Source organism: Macaca fascicularis, chromosome 20 (genome assembly GCF_037993035.2).
Source record: "Macaca fascicularis isolate 582-1 chromosome 20, T2T-MFA8v1.1".
NCBI lineage: Eukaryota > Metazoa > Chordata > Mammalia > Primates > Cercopithecidae > Macaca > Macaca fascicularis.
The window spans coordinates 5,693,489-5,717,880 of record NC_088394.1 but is presented as its reverse complement, the minus strand read 5'-3'; the positions used below and the strand labels follow the sequence as shown (position 1 = coordinate 5,717,880).

Genomic DNA, 24,392 nt, shown 5'->3' with positions numbered 1-24,392 from the left:
GAGTCCCACTTTCCAGCCCTGGCATGTTGGGGTCCTGGTGACGTTTTGTGGGCAGGCTGGGGCAGGAGTGGCCAGACTTCTGGCCTGTTGCTCCCTTTCCTGGCCCTCGCCACAGAGAAGCACACAGCCACTGCAGCTAGGTGTCCCGGGTTCGAGCCTCAGCTTCCCCAATTTTATTTACGTATTTATTTATTTATTTATTTATTCATTCATGAGACAAGGTCTTACTCCATCGCCCAGGCTAGAGTGCAGTGGCATGATCACGGCTCACTGCAACCTCAATTTCCCAGGCTTAGGTGATCCTCCCACCACAGCCTCCCAAGTAACTGGAATTACAGGTGCACGCCACCACACCTGGCTAATTTTTTGTATTTTTATAGAGACGGGGCTTTGCCACATTGGCCAGGCTTGTCTCAAATTCCTGAGCTTCCCCAATTTATTTATTTATTTATTTATTTATTTTTGAGACAAGGTCTTACTCTGTCTCCCAGGCTGGAGTGCAGTGGCATGATCACGGCTCACTGCAGCCTCAACTTCCCAAGCTCAGGTGATCCTCCCACCTCAGCCTCTCAAGTAGCTGGGAGTACAGGTGCATGCCACCACACCTGGCTAATTTTTTCTATTTTTTTTTTTTTTTTGTTGTTGAGACAGAGTCTCGCTTTGTCACCCAGGCTGGAGTGCAGTGGCCGGATCTCAGCTCACTGCAAGCTCCGCCTCCCGGGTTTGCGCCATTCTCCTGCCTCAGCCTCCCGAGTAGCTGGGACTACAGGCTCCCGCCACCTCGCCCGGCTAGTTTTTTGTATTTTTTTTTTAGTAGAGACGGGGTTTCACTGTATTAGCCAGGATGGTCTCGATCTCCTAACCTCGTGATCCGCCCGTCTCGGCCTCCCAAAGTGCTGGGATTACAGGCTTGAGCCACCGCGCCCGGCCTAATTTTTTCTATTTTTGTAGAGACGGGGCTTTGCCACATTGGCCAGGCTGGTCTCAAACTCCTGGGCTCAAGTGATCCACCCCCCTTGGCCTCCCAAAGTGCCGGGATGACAGGTATCAGCCACCATGCCTGGCCAGCTTGTCCACTGTTAGTGGCATGACCCTGGGCAGGTGACTTGCCCTCACTCAGCCTCTGTGTCCTCATCTGAGAGATGGAACAGTAACCATGTGGACCTCTGAGGCTCTGTGAGATGAAAGATGATAACGGGTCAGTGCTCAGCAAATGGAACTTCAGGGTTGAAGGTGTGGCCGGCATCTCCCTGTGGCTCTGCGGGGCCCTGTGAAAAAGAGAGCACCATCATGCCCACCCCCGAGGCTCCTGGGGTGGCCGCACATGCCCAGCCCTTAGCCCACCCTCTCCCTATTGCTTCTCTGCCCTCCCGGCCAGGACAAGCTGAGCAGCCAGAGCTTTGGGACTGACCTGCCGCTGGTGGACCACCAAGTGGAGGAGCATAACATCTTCCACAACGAGGTCAAGGCCATCGGGCCCCACCTGGCCAAGGACGGGGTCAAGGTGGGGCATGTGCTGGTGTGGTGGGGACCCAGGGATGGAGGGGGCCGCGCCTGCATCCTGGCCCTGACCCGTGCCCTCGGCTCTGTCCTCAGGAGCAGAACAGTGAACTTCGGGCCAAGTACCAGAAACTGCTGGTGAGGAGCTCCCTGGGGGAAAGGCATCATGGGGAGAGGAGAGGATGGGAAGCTTGGAGTCGGGGGGACAAGGATGTATTCTTTTAAAAATGACACAGGCAGCTAGGCATGGTGGCTCAGGCCTATAATCCTAGCACTTTGGGAGGCAGAGGCAGGAGGATCACTTGAGCCCAGGAGTTTGAGACCCACCTGGGCAACATAGTGAGACTCCAGCTCTCCAAACAGTGTAAAAATTAGCGGGGCTTGGTGGCATGCTGTGGTCCCAGCTACTTGGGAGGCTGAAGTGGGAGGATTGTTTGAGTCCAGGAGGCGGAGGCTGCAGTAAGCTGAGATCATGCTACTCCACTCCAGCCTGGGAAACAGAGCAAAATCCTGTCTTTAAAAAAAAAAAAAAAAAAAAAAAAAAAGGCGTGCAGTAAACGTTTCAATCAGGAGAGGGGTTGAGGTGGGAAGAGACGTGTCCCAGCCTCTTCCTGAGCGACTGCCAGGTTTACCCTGGTTGCTCAGGGAAAACCCTAATAGACCCCAAGGGTACAGCCTGTCCTGCTTATTTCTTTATTAAGTATCTGCTGTGTGCCAAGTAGGATGCCACTTGCTGTCTGTACAAAAGCTTTCCATTTTCCTTCCCAAACCTTTAAAGAATGCATTGTTTTAAAAATTGCATGAGTGTTTTGCAAATACTTTCTCGTTGCCGATGTTTCAGACATCTCAGAGAACGCAGAGGCAGCACTGTCGTTGTAAGGAGCCATGCTGCCTCTGCTCCTTAGTGTTAGTGGTGCCACCTTGAGCGAGTTACTTAGCCTCTGGGAGCCTCAGTTTCCTCATCTGTGAAATGGAGTTCCTACCTGTTCCTGTCTCATAGGGTCGCTCTGAGGATGAAATGAGTCAATGTTGCAGAAGTTCGTAGCGCAGTGCTGGCTCGCGGAGGGCCCCATGTACCAAAATGCAAACATCCCTCCTTTCCCTTGCACCCCCGCTTCTCAGACGTAAAGTGGTGCTTTCCTTCCAGCCCTCTGTAAGATGATCGTGATAAAGATCAAAGTAGCAGCTATAGTGACTGATATTTGTTGAGCACCAACTAACTACATGCCAGTCTGTGTGCGCTCTGAGGTTAGGACTTTCATCGTCCCCATTTACAGAGGGGCAAACTAAGTCTTCACAAAAGTGTCAGTTCCGCAAGGGTTTTGTGTGTTTCGTTCACTGCTGTATCCCCAGTACCTGGAGCCATGTCCAGCGCGTAGGAGATGCTCAATAAACATTTGCTGAATGAATGAATGCGTTTCAGGGGGTCAGGTGACTTGTCTAAGGGGGTCTGGCCTGGAAGTGGCTAAGCTGGGCTTGTCCTCAGGCCGGCCATAGCTGGGCCCTGCAGGAGGTGGGGAAGGAAGCGAGCAGTGGCAGTGGGCTGAGGACGCAGCCCTGTCCTTGTCCCGGCCCCTTCAGGCAGCATCACAGGCCCGGCAGCAGCACCTGAGTTCACTGCAGGACTACATGCAGCGCTGCACCAACGAGCTGTACTGGCTAGACCAGCAGGCCAAGGACCGCATGCAGTACGACTGGAGTGACCGCAACCTCGACTATCCCAGCCGCCGGCGCCAGTACGAGGTGGGCGCTGGGGGCCTGGGGCATCAGGGAGGAGGCAGCCCTGGAGAGAGCACAGGCCCGTCAGGCTGGGCACTGAGGCCCCTCCACTGCCCCGCACTGCAGAATTTCATCAACCGGAACCTGGAGGCCAAAGAGGAGAGAATCAACAAACTGCACAGTGAGGGTGACCAGCTGCTGGCAGCCGAGCACCCCGGGAGGAACTCCATTGAGGTGTGTGCACCCCAAGACCAGACACTTCCTCCAGGGTGGCTTCTGGTTGGCCTCTGCCTGTGGGTCGCCTGGAGCTCAGGCAGACCCCGGAGCTGGGGGTCCTGCAAGCTGCATCTTGTGTCTGTCTGTCTCTATCTTGCTGTGTCTGACTCTGCCTCCTTCATTTATCCTGATCCGTTGACACCTCTGCCCTAAGTCCCTGGACTTCTGAAGCCCCCTAGAGTTGCTGCAACAAGTTAAAACAAACTTAGTGGCTTTAAACAACAGAAATTCATTCTCTCAGAGGTCTGTGGGCTGTAAGTCTGAAATCAAGGTGTCTTAGGGCTTCATTCCCTCTGGAAGCTCCAGGACATGTACCTTCTTTGCTCTTCCAGCTTCTGGGGGTTGCCAGCAGCCCTTGGCTTGTGGCTGTATCATTTCAGTCCCTTCCTCCATCTTCACACGGCCTTCTCTCCCCATGTCTCTCTGTGTCCTCTCTTCTTATAAGGATGCCAGTCAGTGGATTTAGGGCTTACCCTAATTTCAGGATCCTTAACTAATGACATCTGCAAAGATCCTATTCCCAAATAAGGTCGCATTCTTCCCAACCCCCACAATGCCCCTGCCACCTGAGATGGAGTTTTGCTGTTGTCGCCCAGGCTGGAGTGCAGTGGTGCGATCTTGGCTCACTGCAACCTCCGCCTCCCAGGTTGAAGCGATTCTCCTGCCTCAGCCTCCCGAGTAGCTGGGACTACAGGCACGCGCCACCACACCCAGCTAATTTTTGTATTTTTAGTAGAGACGGGGCCTCATCATGTGGGCCAGGCTAGTCTTGAACTCCTGACCTCAGGTGATCCACCCGCCTCGGCCTCCCAAACTGCTGCGATTACAGACGTGAGCCACCGTGCCTGGCCAGGGTCATGGATTTGGTGGGACACTGTTTGGTCCATGACAGTGCCTTTGTGCAGATTTGCTGAAGGCACCACTTTGGGCAGACACAGCCCCCACTTGCCCCTTGTGCACCGCACAGCCTGGGCATCCATATGTGGCGTCCCTGTTTGGTCCCTGACATAACCCCTCTCTCCTCCTCCCACCCCTGAGCAGAAGTTGGCTACCTCTGTGGTAGCCACTCCCAGAGAGATGCCAGATGCCTCCCTCCCCCACCATGCCCTAGCCCAATATCCCAGTGGTCCCTCCCTTGGTGTCTGCAGTACCTGCCCAGTGGTGACCAGCCCCTTCTTCTGGCAGGCACACATGGAGGCTGTGCACGCAGACTGGAAGGAGTACCTGAACCTGCTCATCTGCGAGGAGAGTCACCTCAAGTACATGGAGGACTATCACCAGGTACCTGCCTCTCCTGGGAGTCCCCCCAGCACCAGTGGTGCTACTCTCTGAGAGCGCTCAGTGCCTACTTGGCTCATATGTGGCCTCATGCTGCTTGGTCCAGGAGCCTTGCGGGGCTGCCATCCCAGGCCCCCAGCACCCATGCTTCTGATGGCGTGTGCAGACATGTCCCAAGCCTGCCAGCCCCTGTCCATCCTCCTTGGGGACCAGGGCCAGAGTCTGATTCCCCAGGTCACATGGGGTCTAGGGTGAGTGTGTGGGGTTTATAATCTTGGTAAAATAATATGCATGCAGATACATAAAACAAAATTTGTTTTTTGTTTTGTTTTTGTTTTTATTTTTGAGAGAGTCTCACCTTGTCACTCAGGCTGGAGTGCAGTGGTGCGATCTCAGCTCACTGCAACCTCTGCCTCCTGGGTTCCAGCGATTCTCCTGCCTCAGCCTCCTGAACAGCTGGGATTACAAGTGTACATCAACACACCCTGCTAATTTTTGTATTTTCAGTAAAGGCGGGGTTTTGCCATGTTGGTCAGGCTGGTCTCGAACTCCTGAGCTCAGGTGATTTGCCTGCCTCGGCTTCCCAAAGTGCACCCTGAGGCCCTGGCTCTGGCTGGATTACAGGTGTGAGCCATTGCACCTGGCCAGTTTGCCATTTTTAAGTGTACAATTCAGTGGCATTCATTGCATTCGCAATATTATGCAACCATCACCACCATCTACTTGCAAAACTTTCTATCACCCCAAACAGAAACCCTATACCCTGGTCGGGCACAGTGGCTCACGCTTGTAATTCCAGCACTTTGGGAAGCTGAGGCGAGTGGATCACCTGAAGTCAGGAGTTCGAGACCACCCTGGCCAACATGATGAAATCCCATCTCTACTAAAAATACAAAAGTTAGCCAGGCGTGGTGGCCCATACCTATAATCCCAGATGGGAGGCTGAGGCAGGAGAATTGCTTGAACCCAGGAGGCAGAGGTTGCAGTGAGCCGAGATTGTGCCATTGGACTCCAGCCTGGGCGACAGAGCGAGACTCCGCCTCAAAAAAAAAAAGCAAAAAACAAAACAAAACAATAAAACCCTGTACTCATTAGGCAGTAAGTCTTCCATTCCCGCTTCCGCAGCCCCAGGTCACCTTTGGTCTTCTTGCTGTCTCTGTGGGCTTGCCTGTTCCAGATGTTTCACATCTAGAACGAATATGAAGAATCAGTGGGATCATGCAGTCTCTGCCCTTTTGTGTCTGGCTTCTCTCACTGAGCGTGTTTTCCGGGTTCGTCCGTGTTGTAGCATTTTCAGTGCTTCACTCCTTTTTATGGCTGAATCATATCCCATTGTATGGCTAGACCACTGTGTTTATCCACTCATCTGTGGCTGGACACTTGTCTGTTTCCAGAGGAATGAGAGTTCTTAAGAAGCTGCGGGTAATTCTTAGGATTGAGATGTCTGGGGAAAGCTGGATGTGGGCGACGCCGTGTCACTCCTTATTCACTGAGCTGCACGGTGGGGGCTTCAGGTCCTGTTCATGGCTGCAGCCCAGGTGCTCAGCCCAGGGGATAGCTGACAGTGACCCAAGAGCTGATAGACTGAAGAACGGGCAAGAGAATTTTCGAGAAAAAGGGGAGGCTATTATCAAAACCTAGAAAGAAACTATAGTAGTAAGTCTGGGTGTTCCTAGTACAGAGAGAGGAATTGAATCAAGGACACCTCAAGACTTACTGGTATATCAAAGAAAACATGTCACAGAGGTGGCATCTCATGGATGGGTGGGAAGGGACCTGCCTTCTCCCAGTGAGGCCCCTAAGGAGCCAGCTCAGGGAGGGTGAGGCTGTTTCCACGCAGAGGAGCCTCAGGCTCAGTGCAGGGTCCCATGCTGGACTCCCAGTGAACCGGAGGCCCAGCCCCGCCTGGGGGATGAGCTTGAAGCCTCGGACAGAAGCCCAGGTGCTTCTAGTGGTTTCCTGGCTGTGACAGAGCCACCTTCTCCCCAAGTTCCACAAAGACGTGAAGGACGCTCAGGAGCTGCTGCACAAGGTGGACTCGGACCTGAACCAGAAATACGGCCCTGACTTCAAGGACCGGTACCAGATTGAGCTGCTGCTGCGGGAGCTGGATGTGAGCGAGGGCCCAGGACCCCTGCTGGCCCGGGGGGCGGGGGACCCCTCTACACCATGCCTACCCTCAGCCCTGGACAGAGCCCCCCACAGCACCCCACCTGCTGACCCCAGCCCCTACTCGGCGCCCTCCCACCAGGGGGAAGGCTGTTGGTCTCACCGGGCCCCTGACCCTGTTCTCTTCAGGACCAGGAGAAGGTGCTGGACAAGTATGAGGACGTGGTGCGGGGGTTGCAGAAGCGAGGCCAGCAGGTGGTGCCCCTCAAGTACCGCCGGGAGACTCCGCTCAAGCCCATCCCCGTGGAGGCACTCTGTGACTTTGAGGGGGAGCAGGTGCGCGGGGCCAGCTCCTCTGTTCACATCACTACAAAGTCTTTGGGGTAACATGGCTGGATCTGGGGCCTCAGGCGACGTTCTCGGGAGCCTGTGCCTGTCTCCATGGTTGGTGTCACTCTGCCAACCCTTTACCTCATGCAGGCCGACTGGCACCCCCATGCCGCCCCCACCTCGCCTGCCCTGGCCTTGTGTTCCACCAGCTTAGCAACCCCAGTCCCACCTTAGAAGTCCCCGGCCAGGTTCTCATTGGCCCACTGAGTCACGTGTCCACCCTACACCAATCACTGTGGCTGGGGAACGCCAGTGTCTACCCTATACCAATGACTGTGGCCGGGGAATGCCAGTCTCACATTGGCCAGGTCCAAGTCACATGTCCATCTGGAGCTTGGGAATGGAGAAGGAATGAGACCACAGGGACTGGGAATTGGGAGGGACGGTTCCTCAAAGGGAAATGGAGGTGGGTTGCTGGGCCAGCAGCCTCAACATATGTGCTCCTCCTGCATAATCCTCCCAACTCTATGGGGAGGGTCCAAGTGATGAGCCGAGGGTCCCCAGGTCCAAGAGTCCAGGGTGAGATGGCTACCGCGCTCGCAGGCCCTCAGCCCCTCCGGGGACCCTGACTGTCTGGCCTGCCCTTGCCAGGGCCTGATTTCACGGGGCTACAGCTACACCCTGCAGAAGAACAACGGGGAGAGCTGGGAACTCATGGACAGTGCTGGGAACAAGCTGATTGCTCCGGCTGTCTGTTTCGTGATCCCCCCCACAGACCCTGAGGCCCTGGCTCTGGCTGACAGGTACAAGGGCAAAGGCGGGAGTCTGCATGGACCAGCCCCACCCCCACGGCTTCTCAGGCCCCATTCATAGCCCTGGGCATTTGGACTCAGCCTGTGGGGAGCGGGGGGTTGCTGACACTCTCCATCTGTACCCCCTTGGAGGTTCACGCAGGAGAGGGGCAGATCGTGGGCCGACTGACTTGCTGAACATGAATATCCAGCTCTTGGCTTCGTCCAGCAAGCAGTTTCTAAGGGCCCCTGGCTCCCACACGCACTGCTCCCTGTACCTGCAGCTCCCAGCCCCTCGACTGTGGACTCAGCTGGAATAAGGGCTGCCTCCTCTTTGCTCCCAGGCACCTTCTTCCACTGCACACACCACTTTTTATTGACTATCATATGTGTCAGTCTCGTTGGGCTCCTTGAATTTCCTCTCTCCAGGGCCTAGTTAAGTACCTGGTGGAAAGTTGGTGCCCAGGAACTCCTTGCTGAATGAGTGGATGATTCAAGGAATGCCTTCATTTATTCATTCATGTATTTATTGAGCACCTACTGTGTATGCTCCCTCAGAGGTAACATCTTGGTGGAGATTATTGGACAATTTTAGGTAGTTTAAGACTTCCTATGAAGAAGGGGAAGGAGGAGGAGTTCTGAGCCCAGGAGCACACAAAGGCCAGCACGACAGTGAGCACTCGCTGTCTGCATCTAAGGAGCTGTCAGGCTCCTCTGGGGTGTCTGCCCAGCCAGTCTGCTGTCGTGTCTCTGTGGGTGCAAGGGGTGGTGGGCTGCCCAGGTTCCCAGCTCATTTCTGTCCTCACAGCCTGGGCAGCCAGTACCGGAGCGTGCAGCAGAAGGCAGCCGGGAGCAAACGCACGCTGCAGCAGCGGTATGAGGTGCTGAAGACCGAGAACCCTGGAGGTGGGTGCCAGGGCCACTCGCCTGAGGCTCTGAGGGTGCCAGGGAGGGGCTGGACCCAGGGTATATGCTGTGGATGAGATGGCAGGGGCCTGGCAGGAGGTGGGGGGCTGGGTGCCTAGGTCCCTCCCTGAGCCTCACACCCCTGGCCCATTGTCACACCTGCCTGTGTCCTCCCTCCCTCCACAGATGCCTCTGACCTACAAGGGCGGCAGCTGCTGGCTGGCTTGGACAAGGTGGCCAGAGACCTGGACCGGCAGGAGAAGGCCATCACAGGGATCCTGCGGCCACCGCTGGAGCAAGGCCGGGCTGTGCAGGACAGTGCTGAGCGGGCCAAAGACCTTAAGGTACCTGTGGGTCAGGAGCACAGGCGGGGCCTGGGGAGCCCTGCACTGGCCCCCTGGCGGCCCCTATTTGAGGTCTTTTCCCCGTGGGGTCTTTTTTTTTTTTTTTTTTTTGAGACGGAGTCTCGCTGTGTCGCCCAGGCTGGAGTGCAGTGGCCGGATCTCAGCTCACTGCAAGCTCCGCCTCCCGGGTTTACGCCATTCTCCTGCCTCAGCCTCCCGAGTAGCTGGGACTACAGGCGCCCACCACCACGCCCGGCTAGTTTTTTGTATTTTTAGTAGAGACGGGGTTTCACCATATTAGCCAGGATGGTCTTGATCTCCTGACCTCGTGATCCGCCCGTCTCGGCCTCCCAAAGTGCTGGGATTACAGGCTTGAGCCACCGCGCCCGGCCCCCCGTGGGGTCTTAGGACATTCACTGCAGGTGTCTGACAGGGACAGCCTGCTGCATGTAACCGGGTCCCGAGTCGTGGAACTGGCAGGGCTGCCCTCATCACCTCCCCAGCTTCCAGACCAAGGACCAGGCCGCCAGGCTCTTTCCAGACATATCCCCAGGAGAAAGAGCCAAGGCTTGCACTGTCCCGGCATGGCTTGTCGATCTGACGCCTGGCGCGGCACATGGGCTGTGGAATTCCGCAGGACTGGGTCACTGGCTGATTTGACCGCAGACATTTTAGCTAAACCCCAGGCCTCTTCAGTAGGATGGGTTGACCCTGCTTGCAGGGCGGTGGCAAGGACAGGGTGAGCTGATGCCGGGGGCAACGTGGCAAGGCCACCACCACCCACCTCCTTTCCTACACAGTCTCCCACATCCTCAAGGCAGCCCTTTGAGGCAGGGAGTAGCACTCCAATTTTACAGAGGGGGATCTGGGATTGGAGAAGTGCCCTAGTCCCTGATGGGGCCTCACAGTGAGGGCCGAGTCAGGGTGAGAGGATGCGGGTCTCGGGTGTAACCTGACCCCACAAGTCCCTTCCTAAGTTGCTGGGAGTCATCACGCCCCCACCCGTGATTGGGTGGAGTCGTAGTACTCACCTCCCAGGGTTGCTGGAAAGGTTATTGAACAGAAGCGTTCACGTGCAGTGCTTAGGACAGCACAGGCCCGGCAGCTGCCTGGGTGCTTTTGGTGGCACTAGTCCACAGTCCACCTCAGCGGTTCCCTGGGATGCTTGTGAAAGATGCAGCCCTCAGGCTGGCGTCCAGACGCCGCATCAGAGCCCCAGAGTGTGCCAGGCCTTTCCAGCTGCTTCCACTGTCCCTGATGTGGGAATGTGTGCCCACCCTGGCCACATCCTCGGGGGAAGGGGCTGCCTGGCTGTGTCCAAAACTGAGGGGCCCTGGTCCCCACAGAACATCACCAATGAGCTACTGCGGATTGAGCCTGAGAAGACTCGGAGCGCGGCTGAGGGCGAAGCCTTCATCCAGGCCCTCCCGGGCAGTGGCACCGCACCCCTGCTGAGGACCCGGGTGGAGGACACCAACCAGAAATACGAGCGCCTGGCGCAGCTGCTGGACTTGGCCCAGGAAAAGTGGGTGGCAGACAGGCAACATGGAGGTTGGGGTGGCGTCAGGGGACCAGGTGGGTATCCCCTGACGCCTGACTGGTGTCCTCAGAGTTGACGTGGCCAACCGCCTGGAGAAGAGCCTGCAGCAGGGCTGGGAGTTGCTGGCCACACACGAGAACCATCTGAATCAGGATGACACAGTGCCCGAGAGTAGCTGCATCCTGGACAGCAAGGGGCAAGAGCTGGCGGTGAGTCTGGGGCCCAAATCCCAGAAGTCCTTCTCTGAGCAGGTGAGGGCATCAGGCCCATCCACCCACCCCATCCGGACAGACGAGGACACCAGCATCCCGTCTCCCTGGGTTTGGAATGCCCAGTGTGACAAACTGGGAATTGCAAATGGAGGCCCGCAGGACAAATCCGAGCTATTCACGGGATCTGTGTGACCTATGGGATTTCAAATGCCAGCATTTTAAGATCAAATATCTGCAATAGACAGTGCAGTGGCACATGCTTGTAACACCAGCCATTCAGGAGGCTGGGGTGGGCTTGCTTGAGCCCCGGAGTTTAGGTCCAACGTGGACAATGTTGCAAGCCCCATCTCTTAAAAAAAAAAAAAACACCTAACAATCCATGTTCCCAGTATCTCTTGCTGAGCACAGCTGGCATCCTGGGCTGCAGTCCACAGGGCAAGTCACGGGGCAGAGGAGCAGCTGCGTCCTCGGCCTGCTTTCCCCTCGCAGTTGCCACGGGCCCCCTTACCGCGTGGCCTGCTTGAGCGCAGGAAACATTCAAGTCTGCGACCCGAGGCCCCTTATTCACACTCCCATCTCACGACCCGCTTTTGCCAAGGCCTCACGGCCCGTGGCAGGCTGTTCTAGTGCGGGGCACGAGCTGCCTGCTGCAGTGTTTTTAGAAGTTAGTTTTTCAGGGCTTTGTTCATTGTAATAAAACAGAAGATGGCAGAAGTGACCCAGGTTTGAGATGTACAGAGCAAGGCTCCAGTCCCTCCTCCTTGTGGCCTTGACCACCCTCCTACAGCCAGTGGCCCGGGGTCTGTCATCACCCGGCTCTGGGAGTTCTGGAAGCTCTGGCCATAGCACCGCTGTCTCCTCCTCTTCCCGGCCAGGCCATGGCCTCTGAGTTACAGGCCCAGAAGTCCCTCCTGGGTGAGGTGGAGCAGAACTTGCAGGCAGCCAAGCAGTGCTCGAGCACACTGGCCAGCCACTTCCAGGAGCACTGCCCGGACCTGGAGCGCCAGGAGGCCGAGGTGCACAAGCTGGGCCAGCGTTTCGACAACCTGTGCCAGCAGGTGGAGCGCAGGTGAGGGTGCGGGGGGTGGTGGTCATTCTTGTTTTCTGAGAATGCGATCTAATTCCCTCTAAACAATGCTGTAGCCATGTCCCACAGATGGTGCCGTTTTTCTTTTTGGCGAGTTCGTCAGATTCCCTGACAGCCCTGTGGTCTCTCCTTTGAGTCATGATTACCTGGGTCTTGTAATCCACAATGGGCATCTCTGCAACTCAGTGTATGTGGACTCACCCGGTTCTCCACTCCCACCTGCCATTCCCTAATTACCACCCACCCGTGTGGGAGATACTTACGGTATTTCTAGTTAAGTTACATTTGATTGTTTCCCACTTTTTTTAAAAAAAATGAGGGCCCCGTAAGGCATCTGCTTGCTGTGGCCAAGGCCTGAATGCTTTGCCTTGGCAGGGCGCAGAGCCTACAGAGTGCCAAGGCGGCCTACGAGGACTTCCACCACGGCCGTGACCACGTGCTGCAGCTCCTCGCCAGCATCCCCAGTTACGAGCCCCAGGAGACAGACAGCCTCAGCCAGATGGAGACCAAGCTGAAGAACCAGAAGGTGAGATGGCCGCTTCTGCAGCCCCAGGCACACACTGGCGAGGGAGGGTCAGAGGTCAGCAAGCCCCTTTCTAGGGAGCCAAGCTTTTGGGAGGTGGAGCAGGGCAGAGGCCTGCCACAGCTATGTCCTCCCTGGGCCTCAGCTCTCAGGCTCCCAACACCCAACCCTCTGAGAACAAGATCCGAGTGTGTCGCTCACCTATCCCAGCTCAGTGCCCCACACAGGGCCTGGTGCAGAATGGACGCCTGGCGTGGGTTGGCTATCTGAGTGAGCAGCTACAGAATGAGGAGCCGCCTTTGTGGGGAAAATCCCATTTCCAAAGTTGGGACTCCGGCCTCCCCAGGCCCAACACAGTGCCTTGGGGTGAGGGAAGAACATGGGAAGATAAAGGCTGAGATGCAACTCCCAGGTCCACCCCATCAGCCACATCCCCACTTTGGAAACTTGACTTTCCTCACTCATAAGCTGGAGGTCACGATGCTTACCTTCTGGCATCACTTGAAGATCAAATGAGATAATCTAAGTCAGAGAGCAGAACAGTGTCTGGTGGTCCAAATCATCAGTAAACATTTGTTTCCTAGCAGAGATAATGATCTTGGCCCTTCACAGAGCCTTAGAATTGCCTTTTATGGCCGGGTGCAGTAGCTCACGCCTGTAATGCCAGCATTTTGGGAGGCCGAGGCAGGTGGATCACGAAGTGAGGAATTCAAGACCAGCCACATGTCACATTTAGTAGACAGTGAAACCCCATGTCTACTAAAAATACAAAAAAAAACCTAGCTGGGTATGGTGGCAGGAGCCTGTAGTCCTAGCTACTTGGGAGGCTGAGGCAGAACTGCTTGAACCCAGGAGGCTAAGGTTGCAGTGAGCCAAGATTGCACCACTGCACTCCAGCCTGGGCAATGCAGTGGGACTCTGTCTCAAAAAACAAAAAAAACAAAACCAAAAAAAAAAAACTGCCTTTTGCAATGAACAATAATGTATACCAGGGAGCCATTCATCATACTTTGTGCTAGAGAAGAGTAAATTCAGATTCTGAGATTTCCAGCTACTTCATCCACGTTTGCTTTTTTAAATTTTTTTTCCGGTTCGTTTTGATTTTTAAACTGTGTCTTACAGAACCTGCTAGATGAGATAGCAAGTAGGGAGCAGGAAGTACAGAAGATCTGTGCCAATTCCCAGCAGTACCAGCAGGCTGTAAAGGTGAGCCGGGAAACTTCTGCCCAAAGCACAAACAGCAGGGGCCTCATTCCTCCGTCCCCTGGTCAGAGAAGCAGCAAGCACCAGCCTTGGCACATGTGGGTGGAGCTGGCCATCCGGCGGCACTGCTGGCTGCTGTGCAAACTGGCATGGGCTTTTGGGAAAATAGCATGGTACTAGACGTGCAATGCCGTAAAAGGGTTTTATACTCTGAAGCAGTAAACTCTTTGGGGGAATTTATCCTTAAAGAAAAAATACCAAAAAAAAAGCAGGATAAAATTGTCGCAACAGCCCTATTTACAATAGCAAAACTAGTAAGCTGGAAAGGACGGGTGTCCAGTGGAAGGGGAAAGCTGCGTGAAGCAGCACACATCCACTTGCTGGATTATGAAGTCTGCAAGCTGGTAAACATGAGAAGAGGTGGTGGCAAGGTGAGACAAGGTGATGGTACAATGTTAAAAGCAGCAGCAGCAGGTGAAAATCTCTAGGCATGTAGGAAGGTCGGGACGGGAATTCGGGGGGTGCTTTTTCTTGTCTTGTATGTTACTGAGTGATGGAGCTCTGTACTGCTGAGGTATCGGTAATTCTCAAAACCTCCTGGCAATCACTACAGGGTGCAGCTGTGAGGAAGACCCGTGCAGATTATAAAACCAGCACATGACACAGGGCTGGTCTGGGTCAGCCGGAAGGGGTACAGGAACATGTCTGTCTCTTCTAACCTGTTTTAATCTACCCTCTGCCATGTCTCTCACTCATGCAGGACTATGAGTTAGAAGCAGAAAAACTAAGGTCTCTTCTCGACTTGGAGAATGGAAGGAGCAGCCACGTGAGCAAGAGAGCCAGGCTCCAATCTCCTGCCGCCAAAGTGAAGGAAGAGGTGAGTTTTGTGGGCCGGGCGGCCTCGGGACTGAGGTAGAGGCCAAGCTGCCCTGCTCCCCAGGGAGCATTGGTGTCACGCGCTGGCCTCAGAGATGCACATACAACAGGGAAGCCACTGAGAGCCCTCCTGTGTGCAAACAGGTATGGTAAGAGAAGATGAGGAACTTGCTCTAGGGCAGTGACAGCGATATGCCTAGAAAGACAGCAAGGCTGGGCGCAGTGGCTCCTAGCACTTTGGGTGGCTCCTAGCACCTGTAATCCTAGCACTTGGGGAGGCCAAGGTGGGAGAACTGCTTGAGCCCAGGAGTTTGAGACCAGCCCAGGCAACAAAGCAGGACCCCAAATCTACAAAAAAATTAGCCAGGCGTGGTGGTGCACCCTGCAGCTGCTTGGGAGGCTGAGGAGGGAGGATCACTTGAGCCCAGGAGTTCAAGGCTGTAGTGAGCTGCAATCACAGCATTGCACTTCAGTCTGAGTGAGAGAGATTCTGTCTTTAAAAAGTAAAAACTTTTGAAAACACAGCTGAACAGCAGTGTCAGGGTCAAAGCCATGGATCTGGAAAGTTCCTCTTTTGCTCAGTAAGTAGAGTGGAGGGCTGATATTAGTCCCTTGCACACACAAGAAAGAACACTGGTGCTCAAAGTCAGTGTAGTCAAGACCGTGGTCTGGATCTTCTGCCTTGAGATCCAGTTTTCTCTCCACCAGTGAGACTAAAGCAAGAGTTATGCCTCTACCCCCAAATTCCATACTTCTCAAGAACCACGCCCACGCTCTCTAGCTCTCTGTTGCTTACCCTGTTGACACCTGTTTGTTGATCGCTCTCCTAAACGTCTTGTCTGCAGGAAGCAGCACTTGCCGCCAAGTTCACTGAAGTTTACGCCATCAACAGACAGAGGCTGCAGAATCTGGAGTTTGCTCTGAATCTCCTGAGACAGGTAACTGATCTTCGTAAGAAATCCTACTTCAAGCTGTGCTAACAGGTGACAAAGACAGACTCTGTCTCAGAGAAATAGTCTGTGAATTGATGGGAGTGTCCCCTTGCTAACGTTTCTGGGCAGGACCAGTGCAAAGACTGGCCCGAGCCAATGCTTCTACTGACATGAGAACTTATTCAACTTAGTAAACGTCTGCTGAAAGTGAATGCTATTTTCAGCTAAACATGGTGGCTCACGCTTGTAATCCCAGCACTCTGGGAGGCCGAGGCGGGCGCATCACCTGAGGTCAGGAGTTTGAGACCAGCCTGGCCAACATGGTGAAACGCTGTGTCTACTAAAAATGCAAAAATTAGCTGGGCGGCGTGGCGCATGCCTGTAATCCCAGCTACTCAGGAGACTGAGGCAGGAGAATTGCTTGAACCCAGGAGGTGGAGGTTGCAGGGAGACGAGATTGTGCCATTGCACTCCAGCTGGGCAACAGAGCGAGACTCTGTCTCAAAAAAAAAAAAAGAAAGCAAAGAAAATGAATGTTATTTTCTGAAGTCCATGATGTTTACGACAGCATTGTTTGTAATAGCAAGACACTGGAAGCGGTTCACTCTTCATCAGCAATGGGCTAAACTGCGGTCTGTCCAGAGTGGAAACTATGCTGCTGGTAAATCCTGAAGCAGTACTCTCTGTGCGGAGCTGGAATGAGCTCTGTCAGTGCAGTCAGCGGCAGGGCACACAGCAAGAATACCATTTGTGCAGGAAAGATAAACACATGGTGCATACTACAGACAGACATGCTTGTGTGAGCATAGACAGACACGCCCTAGGAAGGGGACCAGAGGTGGGAGACCATGGTTTCATTTTAAACTCTTCCACAGCTCAAAAATGTTTTACCTAATTAAAAAAACCCCAAACTAGTTGTTTGATCATTTTTGAAAGTAACCCTAGAACTCTACAACGAACATGAACTGGCGCTGAGGGAGTCCCTTGGGGATCACAGGACAGCCGCTCTGACCAGCTGGGGACAGGCCCCACATGTGCTGCCAGAGCCTGGCTTTAACCTTGTCTTGTCTTCTCCATCACAGCAGCCGGAAGTCGAAGTGACCCATGAGACCCTGCAAAGGAACAGGCCGGACTCTGGAGTGGAGCAGGCGTGGAAGATCAGGAAGCAACTGGATGAGGAGACTGAGCGGAGGCAGCAGCTGGAGAACGAGGTCAAGAGCACCCAGGAAGAAATCCGGACCTTGAGGAATCAGGGGCCTCAGGAATCGGTGGTGAGGAAGGAGGTGCTCAAGAAGGTGCCGGATCCCGCACTGGAGGAGAGCTTCCAGCAGCTGCAGCTGACGCTGGCAGAGGAGCAGCACAAGAACCAGTTGCTGCAGGAGGAGCTGGAGGCACTGCAACTGCAGCTGCGTGCCCTGGAGCAGGAGACCAGGGATGGGGGGCAGGAGTACGTGGTCAAAGAGGTCCTGCGCATTGAGCCCGACAGGGCCCAGGCGGATGAGGTCTTGCAGCTGCGGGAGGAGCTGGAGGTACTGAGGCGGCAGAAGGGCGCCCGGGAGGCAGAGGTGCTCCTCCTGCAGCAGCGTGTGGCCGTCCTGGCCGAGGAGAAGAGCCGGGCACAGGAGAAGGTCACCGAGAAAGAGGTGGTGAAACTGCAGAATGACCCCCAGCTGGAGGCAGAGTACCGGCAGCTGCAGGAGGACCACCAGTGCCAGGGCCAGCTCAGGGAGAAGCAGGAGGAGGAGCTGAGCTTCCTCCAGGACAAGCTCAAGAGGCTGGAGAAGGAGCGGGCCATGGCCGAGGGCAAGATCACCGTCAAGGAGGTGCTCAAGGTGGAGAAGGACGCAGCCACCGAGAGGGAGGTCAGCGATCTCACCCGCCAATACGAGGACGAGGCTGCCAAGGCTCGCGCTAGCCAGAGGGAGAAGACGGAGCTGCTCCGGAAGATATGGGCCTTGGAGGAGGAGAACGCCAAAGTGGTGGTGCAGGAGAAGGTGAGGGAGATCGTGCGGCCAGACCCCAAGGCGGAGAGTGAGGTGGCCAACCTCCGCCTGGAGCTTGTGGAGCAGGAGCGAAAGTACCGGGGTGCCGAGGAGCAGCTCCGGAGCTACCAGAGCGAGCTGGAGGCCCTCAGGAGGCGAGGCCCCCAGGTGGAAGTCAAAGAGGTGACTAAGGAAGTCATTAAGTACAAAACTGACCCCGAGATGGAGAAGGAGCTTCAGCGGCTTAGGGAGGAGATCGTGGACAAGACCAGACTGATTGAAAGGTGTGATTTAGAGATCTACCAGCTCAAGCAGGAAATCCAGGCCCTGAAAGACACCAAACCCCAGGTCCAGACCAAAGAGGTGGTCCAGGAGATCCTCCAATTCCAAGAAGACCCTCAAACCAAGGAGGAGGTGGAGTCTCTGAGGGCAAAGCTCTCAGAGGAGCAGAAGAAGCAAGTGGATCTGGAGAGGGAGAAGGCCTCCCAGGAAAAGCAGATCGCCCAGAAGGAGGAGGAGCTCTCGCGAGTGAAGGAAAGGGTGGTGCAGCAGGAGGTAGTCAGGTACGAGGAGGAGCCAGGCCTGCGGGCCGAGGTGAGCGCCTTTGCCGAGAGCATCGACGTGGAGCTGCGACAGATTGACAAGCTGCGGGCAGAGCTGCGGAGGCTGCAGCGCCGGCGCACCGAGCTTGAGCGGCAGCTGGAGGAGCTGGAGCGTGAGCGGCAGGCCCGCAGGGAGGCCGAGCGCGAGGTGCAGCGGTTGCAGCAGCGGCTGGCAGCGCTGGAGCAGGAAGAAGTGGAGGCCCGTGAGAAGGTAACCCGCAAGCAGAAGGTGGTGCTGCAGCAGGACCCGCAGCAGGCCCGAGAGCATGCCCTGCTCCGACTCCAGCTGGAAGAAGAGCAGCACCGGCGGCAGCTCCTGGAGGGTGAGCTTGAGCCCCTCCGGAGGAAACTGGCTGCACTGGAGAAGGCGGAGGTCAAGGAGAAGGTGGTGCTCTCCGAGAGCATCCAGGTGGAGAAGGGTGACACCGAGCAAGAGATCCAGAGGCTCAAGAGCAACCTGGAGGAGGAGAGCCGCAGCAAGCGCGAGCTGGATGTCGAGGTGAGCCGGCTGGAAGCCAGACTTGCGGAGCTGGAATTTCATAACTCCAAGTCATCCAAGGAACTAGATTTTCTAAGGGAAGAGAACCACAAATTACAGCTGGAGAGGCAAAACCTGCAGCTGGAGACCCGAAGGCTCCAATCGGAAATTGACATGGCAGCGACGGAAACACGAGACCTGCGGAACATGACCGTGGCGGACTCTGGGACCAACCATGACTCCAGACTGTGGTCCCTGGAGAGGGAACTAGATGACCTCAAGAGGCTCTCCAAGGACAAAGACCTCGAGATCGACGAGCTGCAGAAACGTCTGGGCTCCGTGGCTGTCAAGCGGGAGCAGCGGGAGAACCACCTGCGGCGCTCCATCGTAGTCATCCACCCCGACACAGGCCGCGAGCTGTCCCCGGAGGAAGCCCACCGCGTGGGGCTCATCGACTGGAACATGTTCGTGAAACTCAGAAGCCAGGAGTGCGACTGGGAGGAGATCTCAGTGAAGGGTCCTAATGGTGAGTCCTCAGTAATACACGACAGGAAGTCTGGCAAGAAGTTCTCCATTGAAGAGGCCCTGCAGAGCGGCAGGCTGACCCCTGCTCAGTATGACCGCTACGTCAACAAGGACATGTCCATCCAGGAGCTGGCGGTCTTGGTATCTGGGCAGAAGTAGGCACAGCTCTTGTAACTCTTCATAGCAGCAGATGCTGGTTCTCCTCCGACGCTGTGACCTCCCTGGTGTCCTCTTCTCCCTAGCCCTGGTGCAGGCCAAGCATTTTTTTTTTTTTTTTTTTTGAGACGGAGTCTTGCTCTGTGCCCCAGAGTGGAGTGCAGTGGCGCAATCTCGGCTCACTGCAAGCTCCGCCCCCCCGGGTTCACGCCATTCTCCTGCCTCAGCCTCCCGAGTAGCTGGGACTACAGGCGCCCGCCACCTCGCCCAGCTAATTTTCTTGTATTTTTAGTAGAGACGGGGTTTCACCGTGTTAGCCAGGATGGTCTCGATCTCCTGACCTCGTGATCCGCCCGTCTCGGCCTCCCAAAGTGCTGGCATTACAGGCCTGAGCTACTGCGCCCGGCCTAGGCCAAGCATTTTATACACACCCTTGCTGCCAGGCTGCTCAGAGTCCAGCCCACATATGGAACAGGCACTGGCTGAAGACAGGCAACTCTCGTTCCAACCATCCTTCACCCTAGTGACCCACTTCATCCTCCAATCATTGGACAACTGCATTGCCTTTTCCTATACACTCCCAGCAACAAACTCCTCGTGACACCTGCACACCATGTGAAAACCACTAAAGCACAAGCCAACCACAGCAGCCAAGCCCACTCCATGCAGCATGGGTACTGGTGGCACACCAGTGACACTGCCCCACAAAGGCCTGGGCCCGTGGGGGCTGCTGCCTGGCATGACATCTCTCCAGATTTCTGGCTTAAAACCAACTTTCCGTCACAGAAGCCTCCTCGGTAGTTACTCTGCTCATGAGACAGATCTGGGCTCCAAGCCAGCAAAGGTGAACAGAAACCACAAGTGTCCAGGCCTCGGTGCTAGAGTGGACGTTAATTATCAGCCAGACTGTCCCGGCACCTACAGAGAATGTTTCACAGTTCTGGCATTTAAATCCTTTGATAGTGGATTGTGTTGCTGTTAGCCTCAGTTTCAGTGCTTTACAAGTCTCGCTTATCATCTCATTGGTATTTAGGTATACAAACAGTTGATTATTCACCACACAAATTTCTGGTTCTCTGTATCTCATGTAGAACATAAGAAAATGGGAAGTAATAGGGAACTTTATTTATAGCATGAAAATAAACCTGGTGGCTGGAGTCTACTTTTACGGTCCACGTGTTTCTTCTTTTACATGCAAGGCTTATTTCCCCAACTCCCTCTTGGCTTTCAGCCAAAATGGATATTCCATATATAACAGCTCCTACAGGATGAACTACTTCCACAGGGTAGAAAAAAAAGAGTGAGAAAAAATGTTTTGGAAACCTTGAAACAATTTATTGAATCACTTTATACAAGATTAACAATCTCCACACCACCCCTAACACCAACATAGTCGCTGCACAAAAGCCACAGCCCCTCTCACACATAAGAAACGGCCACGCCCGGTAAGTGCTCAGAGACTTTCGCTGCACCAAGGAAACCCCTGCAGCCCCCAGACCCCGAGGCCGCTCTGCCCTACCCTCTGCTGCGGCCTCGCCTGTAGATCTGCCTTGCCATGGCTGTTCAGTCATTCGCTCTTTCATTACCACAAATAAAGCATAAACAAGAAAAAGAAATCTCAAACTCCCCATCAAAGAAACGTTTCCCTGAGGCAAGAGGCATCACTAGATTCCTAAAAATGAGGGTATTCTGCTCCAGCTGCGCGCGCAATGGTACATGGGGAGGAGGGAGCACCAAAGGGAAAGGAAGGAGGGGCTGGGACCCGGGTGTTTATGGGCAGAGAAGCCTGGAGAGTCCCTGCTCAGCCTCCACTGCCGGCCTCTGCTTGGCTTTGAGCTCAGCAATACAAATCTCTTCTTTGGCTCTTTTGCTACTACCTAAGACTACTCTGTAAACAAACTGGAAATCCAAGTTGCAAAAAATATATATAACAAAGGGATAAGGAATCCACTTAGCCCAATGTAAAACACAGATTGGTTCTTATGTAAAAAAGGAGTCAGAGCAGAGGCCAGGCCAAAGGGCGGACAGAGGTCTTGCTCCTTGGGAAACCAGGAAGGCCAGGAAACCTCTGAATCACGGATGAGTTACTGGGCGCTGTACCCTGGGAGTCAGGAGCCAAGAGCGATCCGTTTTCCCCCGGGTGTACGTGCTGAGGGCGCTATACTCTCAACGTGCCTGAGATCACTTAGCTGGAGCAGTCAGTTCACACTCACCTTGTGGCAAAGACCTCACAGGACAGGCAAGTGCCCTCAAATCCTTGTGAAAGAGCCACTGGTTGAGTGGTGACTTACGAGCTCTGCAGTAACTGTCCTAGTCTCTCTGATCCACTCCTCAAGCTCTTCCCGCACATCATCCTTAAGTCAACACATAACCCCACTGCCTGGAGGGCCCCAGGACTTCAAGGCCTATTTCTACCTGGCAGACACTTCACAGAGGCCTGCTTCTGCCGCACTGCCTATGAATGATTTCTAAGAAGACAAACTGGAATGTCTATCTGTGACTCGGGACCCCTGGTATCCTTGACCCTCAGAAAGATGAAGGGCTTTGGGCTCTGCAGTCCAACTCCACAAACTCTGGAAAAGCAAAATGGGAGCCCTGGCTACACTGGGACTTGGAATTTGGGGGCCCAGACACCCTTCTAGTCAGGACGGCACAGATAATGATGTGCAAGTGTAAAAAACTCAAAACTGGCTTTGTCTTGAATACAGACATATCTTTAAAAAGGTCTTCATCTCAGATCCACTCAGAGGGCTGAATGGACATGTGTTGTCGAATTCTGCTCCACCATAAAGGCACTGGAATTATGTCTTCCTATAATATGATGTGTGAAGAACAGTCCCCTTCTATCCAATGCATTTAATGGTAATGATGAAAACTGAGCCCAAAATAGGTGTCTGTAAAAATCCTATCACAATTGTTGAATCTACAAAGGTCTTTTCTCTAAAAGAGCTTCATTGTCATGTTCCGAGGAGAAACTGGCCCCCACAGTGAGCACACCCTAGGTGTTCTTAGTATTCTGCAGGGACAGTGCAGGTCTCCTAGCTGTGGCTCTGGCCTGGGTTTTGTTCTCTTGAGCACACAGCCTTGAGATGAGGCGGCACTGTGACCATCCAGGGAGCTTACTGCAGCCAGAAGGAGCCCCTGAGCAGTGGGGTGCTCTGAGGTACTCTGACCAAATGCCAGGGGGTCAGGCAGATTCACCTGCAGGTGTGCCAACTGCTCTGCCACCAGAGCCTGTAAACACCATGCCTCCCACCATGGCCCAGCACACGCCCCAGCCTAGAGCTGCCCCTCTAACAACCGTCTAGCAACAGAGCCGCAAGGCCCAGAGCACAGGACAGTCTGCACCTCCTGAGCAGCAAGGGCCCGGCTCCCTCCGTGGGAGGCACGTCAGAAGTGCCAAGAAGCGCTCCACTGAGAACTCACGCTCCTCCAGAAGAACACCAAGCAGCAGAAAGGGCGCAGTGAGTGTCCATCCTGGGAGACCTGCACGTTCTGATTCCACCCAGATCCAAGTGGCAAGCCTTGCCTCTGAAGCGGTCACAATTTCCGTGGTACAGCAGGCCCTTTCCCGTGAAGCTGAGAAGCACCTGGAAAAGAGTAAGAAAAATTAGAACACAAGTTTTTCAGGCTCTCTGATTTCCTTAAGGCAGTAGTAACAAAACTTCAAGGGAAACATCTAAATAGCAAAAGTCACCAAATGCTGAGTGTTCCAGAGCTCAAACAAGCCATGAGACACCAGCAAGTGGTTATTCGTGTACACTGCTCCTGGCCGCAGCCTGCAAGCATAATAGCACTGCGAAGGTTCGTGGTCACTCAGCACGGTGTTCCCAGAAGAGCAACTCTGCTATGCAACTTGGGTTATGTCATCTCAGGCTACAATTGCCATCCTGAGGCGAGGCCTGACGATCACATAGAACTCAAGGCAGCAATGATCATTCATTCTCTTACCATCAAAAGACCCTCAGGTCCTGTAAAGACAAATTCAAAGGACTAGCATTCTCAGTCCACAGAAGAAAGGAAAGCAATGCAGACACAAGTCACACGGCTGAAATGCGCAAATAGCTTCTTACTTGCATCTCGTGTCATCCTATAAGCTGAAGACCATCTAAGGAAGTGAGAGGCTCACGTGGATAACCCTGTTGTGGTATAGTTGCTTTTCTCATTGACTTTCTTTTTCCCCGAACTTTTAAACTGATTAAAGAAACTTTTTTTTAAGAGATGAGGTTTCGGCCGGGAGCGGTGACTCAAGCCTGTAATCCCAGCACTTTGGGAGGCCGAGACGGGCGGATCACGAGGTCAGGAGATCGAGACCATCCTGGCTAACACAGTGAAACCCCGTCTCTACTAAAAATACAAAAACTTAGCCGGGCGCGGTGGCAGGCGCCTGTAGTCCCAGCTACTCGGGAGGCTGAGGCAGGAGAATGGCGGGAACCCGGGAGGCGGAGCTTGCAGTGAGCTGAGATCCGGCCACTGCACTCCAGCCTGGGTGACAGAGCGAGACTCCGTCTCAAATGAGGTTTCACTATGTTGCCCAGACAGCAGCTATTCACAAGCATGATCATAGCACACTATACCCTCTGATTCCTGGGTTCATGCAATCCTCCTGCCTCTCAATGCCACCACATCCAGACTCTGACAGCCTTAAACAGTTTTAAAAACTGACACATAATAATGATACATATTTTATGGGGTACACAGTGATGTTTTGACACCTAACACGTGTAGTGTCGGGTTAGAGTTATTAGCCTACCCATCACCTCAAATGTTTTTCATCTCCTCTTGTTGGGGACATTCAATATCCTCCTCCTCATTGAAGCTATATACTACTGGGGGTAGCTGAGACTACAGGCACATGCCATCACACCTGGCTAATTTTTTTCTTTTAATGTAGAGACAGGGTCTTGCCATGTTGCCCAGGCTGGTCTTGAACTCCTGGACTCAGGCAATCCTCCTGCCTTGGCCTCCCGAAGTGCTGGGATTACAGGTGTGAGTCACCGGGTCCGGCCTCAATTACTTTGCT

General features: G+C 54.3%; 2 protein-coding genes across 7 annotated transcripts in view; one reads left to right on the top strand and one right to left on the bottom strand.

The window, feature by feature from the left end:
* The window catches only part of PPL (periplakin), a 57,551-nt gene extending 37,020 nt beyond the window's left edge, over positions 1-20,531 (top strand). Inside the window, exons 5-22 of the mRNA XM_045381648.2 lie at positions 1,379-1,504; positions 1,597-1,638; positions 3,082-3,243; positions 3,346-3,453; positions 4,681-4,776; positions 6,764-6,886; positions 7,072-7,218; positions 7,864-8,015; positions 8,812-8,909; positions 9,096-9,253; positions 10,600-10,778; positions 10,864-11,002; positions 11,881-12,074; positions 12,468-12,618; positions 13,738-13,821; positions 14,579-14,695; positions 15,540-15,632; positions 16,709-20,531. Coding sequence (XP_045237583.2) covers positions 1,379-1,504; positions 1,597-1,638; positions 3,082-3,243; positions 3,346-3,453; positions 4,681-4,776; positions 6,764-6,886; positions 7,072-7,218; positions 7,864-8,015; positions 8,812-8,909; positions 9,096-9,253; positions 10,600-10,778; positions 10,864-11,002; positions 11,881-12,074; positions 12,468-12,618; positions 13,738-13,821; positions 14,579-14,695; positions 15,540-15,632; positions 16,709-19,372 — 4,833 coding nt within the window. The 3' untranslated portion in view covers positions 19,373-20,531. The remainder of the gene's footprint in view (positions 1-1,378; positions 1,505-1,596; positions 1,639-3,081; positions 3,244-3,345; positions 3,454-4,680; positions 4,777-6,763; positions 6,887-7,071; positions 7,219-7,863; positions 8,016-8,811; positions 8,910-9,095; positions 9,254-10,599; positions 10,779-10,863; positions 11,003-11,880; positions 12,075-12,467; positions 12,619-13,737; positions 13,822-14,578; positions 14,696-15,539; positions 15,633-16,708) is intronic.
* A 151-nt stretch (positions 20,532-20,682) lies between these two features.
* The window catches only part of UBN1 (ubinuclein 1), a 36,435-nt gene continuing 32,725 nt past the window's right edge, over positions 20,683-24,392 (bottom strand). For all 6 annotated transcript variants that reach the window (XM_005591159.4, XM_074028756.1, XM_005591160.4 and 3 more), the window contains one exon: positions 20,683-22,959. In XM_005591159.4, coding sequence (XP_005591216.3) covers positions 22,910-22,959 — 50 coding nt within the window. In that variant the 3' untranslated portion in view covers positions 20,683-22,909. The remainder of the gene's footprint in view (positions 22,960-24,392) is intronic.